Below are 12,409 nucleotides of genomic sequence, written 5' to 3'. Positions count from 1 at the left end.
ACAACTAAAAGAGTGGAATTGGAATGTTCCTAACACAAAGAAATGATAAATGCTTGAGCCAATGGATACCACAATTACCCTGATTTGATTAATTCACATTGTGTGCCTGTATCAAAACATCATGTATACTCTATAAATACATACTATTATGTACTCATAATAATTAAAAAATTAAAAAAATAAAAAATAAATAAAACAAATACAGTTCTATGGATTATATGGGAGAGGTAATTTTATTATGTTTATTTTATAACAATAAAGAAGGAGGTAAGTGACTCTTCCAAGGGCACAGAAAGAATTCATGGTAGATTCATTATCTGAACATATATTAATGTCTTTTCCTCCATCTTTCCCTGGTTTAGAGACCTTGGAACCATTGGCCACTACCCAAGAGAGAGCTTCTCTAACAGAATTTGTGCAGGGAAGACTTTCTGATATTGAACTCACTGTTCATGGTTGACTGTCTCTTGTCTTCAAAAAGCAAGGTAGGCTTCTATATTCAATATACATTTTTAGTGAAAACTGTAATCCATACAAAAGCAGTGCCACAGCTATACCTACTATCATTTTTTGAACACAGAAATCAACGTTTTCAACATTTTTCTAAAAGAATGAGGTGAAGCTGGTGGTGTAAACATCAAAACTTCCATCAGTGGGGAGTTAGCTGATACATATGAAACATCATTATGCTGCTGTTCTCAAAAAGATTAGTCAAAAAAATAGTGTAGGTGATTATGTAGTCATTTCATCTTGTTCACTATATATTAGCCTCTCATTGGAGGTAAAGAATAAACAGAAGGGTAAAGTGGCTCTTCCTTAAGCTAAAAAAGTACCAAAGAGAATTAGCAAACTCCAAACTTCTTTTTAACATGTTTCCCATAATTTCATCCTTATTATTTCTAGCATGTCTGTACACGTTGACAGTGCTATGGCTAAAAGCACAGGCTGACAAGTAGGTCAAAACTGGCCTTTTTTTTTTTTTTTTTTTTTTTTTTGAGACAGAGTCTCACTCTGTTGCCCAGGCTAGAGTGAGTGCCGTGGCGTCAACCTAGCTCACAGCAACCTCAAACTCCTGAGCTCAAGCGATCCTCCTGTCTCAGCCTCCCGAGTAGCTGGGACTACAGGCATGCGCCACCATGCCCGGCTAATTTTTTCTATATATATTTTTAGCTGTCCATATAATTTCTTTCTATTTTTAGTAGAGGTGGGGTCTCGCTCTTGCTCAGGCTGGTCTCGAACTCCTGAGCTCAAACGATCCGCCCACCTCGGCCTCCCAGAGTGCTAGGATTACAGGCGTGAGCCACCGCGCCCGGCCTTAAACTGGCTTTTAATTTTTAATCTTCCTCATACTAGCTGTGTAACTGTAAAGCATCAAACACTTCAGAAGTCCCCATTTGCCTTAATAGTAAAATAAAAAGAATACCACTATCTAACTTATACTACACACAAATACATAACACAACACATCCATTTATATATAAAGCTCTTAAAACTGGTTATGGTATATGCTTAACATTGGGTTAGCATAGTATATGCTAAAAGTGGTCATGTGGGTTAAGCTTGGCAAACATAAAGCTTCCAAGGTGTTGGCTTGTAAAGTGAAGTTGCCAAAGGTTAATGAGGAAGATGGGAGGAACTAGTAGTTAGCATTGGATGGATATCCTTCCAAAGGCTTCATATTAAAGTAAAAATAATTAAAACACTATTCCTACACAAGAACAGATTCAAATGAAATATTTTACAACATAGAGATTGCCACAAAAGCAGATCCACAGGCTAAAGTCAAGTTACAGATGATCATTTTTCAACCCTTGACCTGTGTGAGTCAAATATGGGATGATGCTACTGAGAGAAAGAAAGAGTATAAGAAAGGAGACTCTTTTAACACAAGTGAAAATATGGATTTCAAGGAAGAAACTAAGCAAAAAAAAAAAAAAAAAAAACCAAGCTACATTGAAGGCCTAGAGCAGCCAGTGTTATGGGTGGAGCAGCAACAAAGAAAGAATTACTGGAGGGCACAAAAAGTTATAATGATTCCACTGTATGAGTAAAAGCAAATTGAAGGAGGCTGCAAGACTTCAAAACTCATCCACACCTGAAGTCTTGCATATCGACACACACATTTCCTAAACCAATAAAGTCCATCCCTCCATCTTAGTAATAATATTATAGCCAGCCCTCCTCAGTTTGGCTAATCACCCAGCGTTCATCCATTGTTTTTTTATGCATGTTCACATTTAATTCTCCCAATAATACCTTGAGTTAAATATCATTACTATCTTCATTCTACAGATGGATAAAATAAGCTTCAGGGGAGTTAGGTTAGGACCAATGACTTCAAGGCGGTAAATGTTAGGGCCAATATGCAGCTCTTTCCAGAGCCCAAGCTCTATATCCGATGTCGTGTTTTCCTCTCAGAAGTGCCTTTGTGGTTTGTACGTGTCCCTACTGTTCCAGTCGTCCTAAGACATCTGCTGTGCATATGTCTCTGTTACTTCACTGTGGAACCCCAACACTGAGTTTGGGCCAATGGAGACAATGAACAACTGTAAATTGAGCTAAAATAATTTGATTAATATACCATTATGACCTCCGTGCTTGAGAACCACTGTGTTTGGGTTCAAAGCTTACCTTGCCATTAACACTTGTGTAAACGTGAATAAATTACTCAATCTCTTGTGCCTCTCAATATAAATGAAAGTAACAACTAAACTCAAAATATTATTGATAGGAATTAATGAATGTAGATGTAAAGTATCCAGACCAATCCTGCCAGGCGAGAAACAGAAGTATAAGCTTTCACTAGGGCAGGAAAAACTGAATTGGCATAATTACAGAAAAGTCATATGAAAAATTTATAAAATTTTCCAAATGTCAGTTTACAATGATAAAAATTTAAAAACTGATGAGATAATCCATGAAGATCTTTCTAGTTTAACTTTTGTAAATCTATAGTTATTTAATGCACTAAATTTTGTGGTTAAGCTCAAGTTTAGATATGGAGAACCTTTAATATGCATTATTAATATAATAAAATAATGCACATGGCATAAGAACATTTTGATTTCAGTGCAATATCTATCCTACAATATCTATTAACACTCTTGTCCTTTAATTCTCGTTGCTACAGGATGTCTTCTGATGCCTGAATAACACTGATGGAGAACAGTACAGAAGTGACACAGTTCATCCTCCTAGGACTAACCAGTGCCCCAGAACTACAGGTCCCCCTCTTGATCATGTTCACTCTCATCTACTTCATCAATGTTTCTGGAAACTTGGGCATGGTTATTTTGGCTCTCTGGGACTCTCGTCTCCACACTCCCATGTACTTTTTCCTTGGTAACCTGTCTCTGGTGGACTTCTGTTATTCTTCAGCTGTCACTCCCACAGTCATGGCCGGGCTCCTTATAGGAGACAAGGTCATCTCCTACAATGCATGTGCTGCTCAGATGTTCTTTTTTGCAGCCTTTGCCACTATGGAAAATTTCCTCTTGGCTGCAATGGCCTATGACCGCTACACAGCCGTGTGTAAACCCCTACATTACACCACCACCATGACCACGAGTATATGTGCATGTTTGGCCATAGGCTGCTATGTCTGTGGCTTCCTGAATGCCTCCATCCACATTGGGGAAACGTTCAGTCTCTCTTTCTGTAAGTCCAATGTGGTCCATCACTTTTTCTGTGATGTTCCAGCAGTCATGGCTCTGTCTTGCTCTGATAGACATGTGAATGAGCTGGTTCTTGTTTATGTAGCCAGCTTCAATGTCTCTTTTGCCCTCCTAGTTATCCTGATATCCTACCTATTCATATTTGTCACCATCCTAAAGATGCACTCAGCTGCAGGACACCAGAAGGCTTTGTCCACCTGTGCTTCTCACCTCACTGCAGTCTGCATCTTCTATGGGACTATAATCTTCATGTACTTACAGCCCAGCTCCAGTCATTCCATGGACATAGACAAGATGGCATCTGTGTTCTATACTATGGTCATCCCCATGCTGAACCCTGTGATTTACAGCCTGAGAAACAAGGAGGTGAAGAGTGCATTCAAGAAACTTGTTGAGAACGCAAAGTTGTCTCTAGGATTGTAAATTTAATGTACTAACCATAATAACCTAGTTTCATTCTGCTGAGATATTCTCCACGGCCTGAATCACATTTTAAGACACACATGGAAGTTAAGTTCCAAAAATGATACTGTTACCTCCTCAAAGTGTATTGTCTAGGAAAAATAAAATATTATGTCTAGAAATAGAATACGGAAATGAGACAGCTAAGGTGAATCATAAGATTTCTTGGGTCTTACTTGTCAAAAACCTTATTAAGGATGTTTGATTCCTTCACTCATTCTACATGCACTTCCTTTACCACATACCAGTAGAAACACACATGTAAAACAGGGGTATAAATGAGCCCAAAGATGTGGAAACAACCCAGGTACCCATTGATACATGAGTGGATTAATAAAATGTGGTATATGTATATCGTGAAGCACTACTCAGCCATAAAAAATAATGGTGAACCAATCCTCTTGTATTCATTTGGATAGAACTAGACACCATTCTTCGAAGTGAAGTATTGCAAGAATGGAAAAACAAACACCACATGTACTCAATACTAAATTGGAACTAATTGATCAACACTTCTGTGCACATATACAAGTAAAATTCAGGAAAATCAAGTGGGGAGAGGAGAGGATGGGTAAATTCACACCTAACAAGTACAATGCACACTAACTGACTGAAGGGCATACTTATAACTTCTACTCAAACTGTACAAAAGCAAATTATGTAACTAAAACATATGTACCAACATAAAATTCTAAAATAAAAAAAAAAAAGAAATGGATAAGAGACCTGAATAGCATTTCTCAAAAGGAGACATACAATGGCTAAGAAAAAATGAAAAAATCTTCAATATTACAAATCATTAGAGAGATGCAAATTAAAACACAATGAGATGTCACTTCACACCTGTTAGAATCTCTACTGTAAAAAAAAAAAAAGCTCACAAAAGATAAATGTTGGCAAGGATTGGGAAAAAATAAACCCCATACAATGTTGGTAGGAATGTAAATTAGTACAAATATTATAGAAAACAGTATGGAGTTTCCTTAAAAAACTAAAAATAGAATTACCATATGACCCAGCAATCCCACCTCTGAGTATTTACTCCACAGATTTGGAATCTTTAACACAGTTGCCAGAGAGATTTCTGCACTCCCATGTTCATTGTAGTGCTATCCACAATAGTCAAGTAATGGACTCAACCTAAGGGTCCATTTAGGGATGAATGCATAACTAATGTAGTGTGTGTGTGTGTGTGTGTGTGTGTAGCACGGTGAATATAGCTAATATTTTTGTACTGTACACTTAAATTTGAAAGTGTAAATTTAAAATGATCTTATCACAAAAATGTTCAATAGTCAAGGTGATGAATATATTAATTAGCTTTACTTAACCGTTACAAGTTGTATTCAAACTTTATAACACCACTTTGTACCCCATAAATATGTACATCTATTCAATATAATTTGTCAATAAAAAAAGAAGATACCAGTACTGATACACATAACACTATGAAAGGTCATCAGATAGATTATACTAAGTGAAGGTGCCAGAACCAAAGACTACAAATTCTAGGATTCTAGGTAAGGACATTCTCGAAAAGATACAATTATATGGACAAAAAGAGTTTAGGGTTTGCCAGGGACAGGAGGCAGGAGAAGGGGCTGACAACAAAGAAGCTTGAGGAAATTTATTATGGATGACCATGGTAATGGTTGTATGAGTATATATTTGACCAAATTTTTAGAGCTATACACTAAAAAGTGTGCATATTACTGCTTGTAAACTGTATATTAATTAAAAATTTTAAAACACAAAAAGTAACAACACAAAGTAGCACACTCAAAATATCCAGCTTAGTCCGTACAGGTAGTTAAATTGCTTTTTCTCTAGAAAAGTAGGATGAGAAGTTGTAGATGCCCTCATAGGGGACATTCCCAGAGAACCCAATGTCTCCATAATTCCCTGCTGGTTCATTAGCATCAGCCTCTGACATTAGCCTCTGCAATTCAACGTGACTCCAGGTGACTTTATTTTAGAACTGTTTGCTGGGCCTCTTTGGTCATCATTTATTCATCTGGGTGTTAATATTTGTTAGTATAAAAGAACAGAAGAATAGGCTCCACATGTACTTGCCATCAAATTGGCACTAACTGATCAACACTATGGTGCTCACACGGTAGTAATAGTCTCCAGGAATTAGGGGGTTGGGGGAGGTAAACACAACTAATGGATGCGGTGAGTGTTGTAGAGGAGAAGGGCATGCTTCTAATACTCGCTTGGGTGAGGCAAAGTCATAAAATATAACCAAAATGTTTGTACCCTTGTAATATCCTGAAATAAAAATAGAAAAAAAAAAGGTCCTGCTGACCTACAGATTGGCTATGAGTCTGCAACCATGGTTAGGAAAGCACTCCAATACTAAAATTATATTGAGTGACTTTAAAATAACCTCTTAGCAAGTTGTTTTGCAGACCTTCCTTTATTTGCTGTGTACAAGCATAATTCCATGAATTATGTGGAAGAGACAATTTTATAATTTTTATTTCACAAATAGGAAGGTGGTAAGTGACACAGAAGGACACAGAAGGAAGACATGGTAGATCTGTGATCTAAACGTGTATTAGTGTCTTTTCCTCCATCTTTCCCTGCCTTAGAGTTCTCAGAATCTTTTGACCACTGCCTGCAGGAGAGCTTCTCCACCAACATTTTGGCATTATTCCATGGAGGAATTTCTGATTTCAAACACACTATTCAGGATTGACTGTCACTTGTTTTCAAGAGGCAAGGTAAGCTTCCATATTCCGTGTATACTTTTACTGAAAAGTGTAATTCATGCAAAAATACCGAGGCAGCTATACCTACTATAAGTTATTTAAGTACATAAATAGAAGTTTTTTTTTTTGTTTTTTTTTTTTTTTTTTGAGACAGAGTCTCACTTTGTTGCCCGGGCTAGAGTGAGTGCCATGGCGTCAGCCTAGCTCACAGCAACCTCAAACTCCTGGGCTCAAACGATCCTACTGCCTCAGCCTCCCGAGTAGCTGGGACTATAGGCACTCGCCACCATGCCCGGCTAATTTTTTCTATATATATTTTTAGTTGTCCATATAATTTCTTTCTATTTTTAGTAGAGACAGGGTCTCGCTCTTGCTCAGGCTGGCCTCGAACTCCTGACCTTGAGCGATCCACCCGGCTCGGCCTCCCAGAATGCTAGGATTACAGGCGTGAGCCACCACGCCCGGCCCATAAATAGAAGTTTTGAACATTCTTCTAAAACATTTAAGTGAAGATGGGATATATTAAAATTCCAGCAGTGTAAGAGTGTTCCTATCTCACCACATCCTCGCCAGCATTTGTTGCTTTGGAATTTTTGATAAAGGCCAATCTCATTAGGGTTAGGTGATATCTCATTGCGGTTTTGATTTGCATTTCCCTAATGATTAGAGATGTAAACTCATAACATGTAACCAAAATGTTTATACCCCCATAATATCCTGAAATAAAAGATAAATAAAATAAAAAAATAAAATTCTAGCACTAGAGAATTTAGTGATATTTACGAAACATCATCATGTTGCTTTCTAAAAATAATAACCAAAATAATAGTATAGGTGATGCTCTGCTTGACCAGGTGATAATTTCAATTTGTTCACTATCTCTTGGTCTCTCATTGGAGATTACAACAGTAAAAATAACCAGAGAGTGAAATTTCACTTCTGTAAAGTACAAAGGGACCTAAATGAATTAGCAAGATCTGAACTTCATTTTAACATTTTCCACATAATCCCGTAATCTCAACCTTGTTATTATTGGCACATCTCCACAAGTTGTTTTGGCTTTTGAGTAGGATGAAGCAGAATTTACATTCTTTTTTTTTTTTTTTTTTTTTTTTTTTTTTTTGAGACAGAGTCTCACTCTGTTGCCCGGGCTAGAGTGAGTGCCGTGGCTTCAGCCTAGCTCACAGCAACCTCAAACTCCTGGGCTCAAGCGATCCTCCTGCCTCAGCCTCCCGAGTAGCTGGGACTACAGGCATGCGCCACCATGCCCGGCTAATTTTTTGTATATATATATTTTAGTTGTCCATATAATTTCTTTCTATTTTTAGTAGAGACGGGGTCTCACTCTTGCTCAGGCTGGTCTCGAACTCCTGACCTCGAGCGATCCACCCGCCTCGGCCTCCCAGAGTGCTAGGATTACAGGCGTGAGCCACCGCGCCCGGCCCAGAATTTACATTCTGAATCTTGAATGTTCCTCATACTACCTGTGGAATTACACACTATCACATAACTTCACAGATAAGCAATTGCCTTAATGGTAAATAAGAACAGATAAACAAACACATACACACTCACACGCATTTTATGTGTAAAGCTCTGATCATATGCTGTAGAACACAGTATACGCTAAAAGTGGTTATGTGTGTTAAGGCGAGCAAACATAAAGCCCTCCTGGGCTAGGCTTGTAAATTGGAGTTTTGAAATGAATAGGCGGAGAAATAGGTAAGAGCAGTGAGCACAGGATGGATATGCTTCCAAAAGCTTTAAATTAAAATGAAAAAGATTTAAAATAACATTTTCACACTAGAAAATACTCAAATGCAAAACAGATCTGCGAGCTAAAGATAATCCACAAACTATGAACATTCAACCCTCAATGTCTGTAATTCAACCATGGGATAACAATAAAGAGAAAAAGAGACTTTTTCAACTCAAGCTAAAATATGAATTTCAAGAGAGATATTAAGCACAAGGATGACTTACATGAACAGAGTAACCAATCATACGGGAAGAGTATGAGCTGAGTGTGAATCATTGGAGGGCACATAAAATCTCTGTGAAACTACTGTGTGGAAAAAAAAAAAAAGCAAACTGAAGAATGAGGCTTCAAAACTTCAAATCTCATCCACACTTGAAGCCCTCCAATGTTGCCACCCACCTTTCTCAAAACATAGAGAGGGCATCATTTCATTCCAATAATAACAGCACAGCTAGCACTTAGCCTGTGCTAAACACTCAGCATTATATTCTTTTTTATGCATTCTGTCATTTAATTCTCACAGTAAAACCTTGAGGTAGGTCTCATTACCATCTTCATTTTGTAGACAAAGAAAATCTGGCTCAGGAAAGTTAGGCTAGGATCAATGAGTCTTAGGTTGCATTAATATATGTAGGGATGACATGCACCTCTTCCCAGAACTCAAGCTCTGTACCCAGTGCTGTGCCTACCCCTTAGAATTGCCTTTGTGATTTGTACATGCCTCTATTGCCACATCTCTGTGCATATACCCCTCAGTTAATTCACTATGAAACCCCAAACACTGAGTTTGGAATAATGGAGACAGTGAGTAATTGTAAATTGACCTAAATTCCCTTTGATTTAAATTGAGTTTAGGCCATTGGACTTGGTAACTATGCTGTCTAGAACCAAAGCTTTTCAGGATAATTAATACTTCCGTAAACATGAATAAATTACTCAACCTCTGTTGCCTCACAATCTAAATGAAAGGAACAACTATGCAATGTCATAATTTTGTTGAGAGGGATAAGTGAATAGAGATTTGAAAGTGACTAGAACAGCTGCTGACACATTAGCAACGCAGAAGTCTATGAATTTACTAGGCTTGGAAAAATTGAACTGGTTGATTTAATTCCAGAATTGTCATGTTATTTATTCATTAAATTTTCCAAATCTCAGTTTACAAATATATATAATTTAAAAACTGGGGAGATGATACATGAAGATCTCTCATTCAACGATCTGGACCTCCATAGATAATTAATACATTAAATTTTGTTGTTAAGTTCCTGCTTTATTTATGGAGAATCTTGAAACACATATTATTGCTACAATGAAATAATGCATATAGAATATAAACATTTTAATTGTGTTGCAATCTCTACTACGTTTAATACTCTTGTTACTTTCCTTCTCCTTGCTACAGGGTATCGTCTGATGCCCAGATAACACTGATGGAGAACAGTACAGAAGTGACACAGTTCATCCTCCTAGGACTAACCAGTGCCCCAGAACTACAGGTCCCCCTCTTGATCGTGTTCACTCTCATCTACTTCATCAATGTTTCTGGAAACTTGGGCATGGTTATTTTGGCTCTCTGGGACTCTCGTCTCCACACTCCCATGTACTTTTTCCTTGGTAACCTGTCTCTGGTGGACTTCTGTTATTCTTCAGCTGTCACTCCCACAGTCATGGCCGGGCTCCTTATAGGAGACAAGGTCATCTCCTACAAAGCATGTGCTGCTCAGATGTTCTTTTTTGTAGCCTTTGCCACTATGGAAAATTTCCTCTTGGCTGCAATGGCCTATGACCGCTACGTAGCCGTGTGTAACCCCCTACATTACACCACCACCATGACCACGAGTATATGTGCATGTTTGGCCATAGGCTGCTATGTCTGTGGCTTCCTGAATGCCTCCATCCACATTGGGGAAACATTCAGTCTCTCTTTCTGTAAGTCCAATGTGGTCCATCACTTTTTCTGTGATATTCCGGCAGTCATGGCTCTGTCTTGCTCTGATAGACATATGAATGAGCTGGTTCTTGTTTATGTAGCCAGCTTCAATGTCTCTTTTGCCCTCCTAGTTATCCTGATATCCTACCTATTCATATTTGCCACCATCCTAAAGATGCACTCAGCTGCAGGACACCAGAAGGCTTTGTCCACCTGTGCTTCTCACCTCACTGCAGTCTGCATCTTCTATGGGACTGTTACCTTCATGTACTTACAACCCAGCTCCAGTCATTCCATGGACACAGACAAGATGGCATCTGTGTTCTATACTATGGTCATCCCCATGCTAAACCCTCTGGTCTACAGCCTGAGGAACAGGGAGGTGAAGAGTGCATTCAAGAAGGTGGTTGAGAAGGCAAGGTTGTCTCCAGGATTGTGAGTTTAATGTTGTAGGATGCATAATATCCTAGTTCCATTCCTCTCTGATTTTTTTCCAGAAACCTCATGATATTTCAAGGCCCACACTAAAGTTAAATTCCAGAACTGATACTGTTATTTCTTTGAAAGTCTGGTTTTTAGAAAAAGGAAACACAATGATCAGAAACACAATACCCGAATGAAGATAACTAAAGAGACGCATAAAATGTTTTGTTTAGGCTTGTTTAAATCTTATTAAGGAAATTTGATTTATGCGCTCCTTCTATGTGTATTTTCTCTATCATATGCCACTAGTAACATATACGTAAAATAGGTGCAGAATCAAGCTCTGAACAGAATTGCACCCATGCGACCAATATGGGCACATACACGTGGTAGAAAATTAGCCAGAGGTAAATGGAGTGTGGCTAATGTTTAGTAAAAATAGTTTAACTGATTAACTGGGGTATTAGAATATAATTTTATGACTAATGTTACTTTTTTTCTAGTTTGTGAAGAAAGTGATATAGTTTTAAATGAAAATATGTGCTCATTTTGTTGGCATATTTTATTGAGGGTTATATAACTAAAGCACCTCAAATGAATCAATATTTGTGGCTTAACTGAATCATTTTGTAGAACCTACTTTTTCACATTATACTTTTCAAAAGGATAAAATAGCCACAGTATAATAACAACAGAAGAAAAGTAAAGATGGACACGCTTGAAGCTCTGACTCGGGGCGGGAGAGGGTGGGCAAGGGCAATATACATAACCTAAACTTATGTACCCCCATAATATGCTGAAATAATAAAAAGAAATGCCCTCAGAAATTAGATGCCCTCAGTTCTACATTCTCTCTGCAAGTGCTTTGAAATGGTTACTGTTGCTCATTAATTCTTAATTTAGTTAAGACACATCCTCTCCTACCACTCCCTCAGTCTTTTGTCTCTCTTTACTCATGTTATTTATGCTGATGTCTTTTTTTTTATTTCAGCATATTATGGGGGAACAAAAGTTTAGGTTACGTATATTGCCCATGCCCCCCACCCCCAGTCAGAGCTTCAAGCGTGTCCATTCCCCAGACAGTGCATAGCGCATTCATTATGTAGGTATGCACCCATCCCCTCCGCGCCGCCCCCCCCACTTCTGCCGGACACCCTATTGTTATTCCCAAATGTTATGCTGATGTCTTTGATGTTTCTTCACAACTCCAATCACGTTCCTGCTTCAGGGCACTGGCGTTTGCTGTTCCCTCCGTGTGGAAGTCTCCCTCTCATCGCTCAGGTCTCTTTGTAAACAAATGTTAATGTGTCATGGAAGCCTTCCTTGACCACGCTCCCTCCCTATCACGCTGTCCCCCTCTGCCTTCATTATTCCTCATAGTCCTTATCCACGCTCCCCTACTGCACATTAATTTGCTCGCTTGTTATTTATCATCTATAACTAG

General features: G+C 38.3%; 2 protein-coding genes across 2 annotated transcripts; both read left to right on the top strand.

Moving 5' to 3' along the window:
* Positions 1–3,155: 3,155 nt before the first annotated feature.
* Positions 3,156–4,097, top strand: LOC138384530 (olfactory receptor 5B3-like). Its single transcript, XM_069470044.1, has one exon. The coding sequence runs from the start codon at positions 3,159–3,161 to the stop codon at positions 4,095–4,097; it is 939 nt and encodes a 312-aa protein (XP_069326145.1). The 5' UTR covers positions 3,156–3,158.
* A 5,942-nt stretch (positions 4,098–10,039) lies between these two features.
* Positions 10,040–10,981, top strand: LOC138384529 (olfactory receptor 5B3-like). The gene has a single exon (XM_069470042.1). The coding sequence runs from the start codon at positions 10,043–10,045 to the stop codon at positions 10,979–10,981; it is 939 nt and encodes a 312-aa protein (XP_069326143.1). The 5' UTR covers positions 10,040–10,042.
* The last annotated feature ends 1,428 nt before the right edge of the window (positions 10,982–12,409 follow it).

Source organism: Eulemur rufifrons, chromosome 6 (genome assembly GCF_041146395.1).
Source record: "Eulemur rufifrons isolate Redbay chromosome 6, OSU_ERuf_1, whole genome shotgun sequence".
NCBI classification, from domain to species: domain Eukaryota; kingdom Metazoa; phylum Chordata; class Mammalia; order Primates; family Lemuridae; genus Eulemur; species Eulemur rufifrons.
This window is presented reverse-complemented; position numbering and strand designations above follow the sequence as displayed.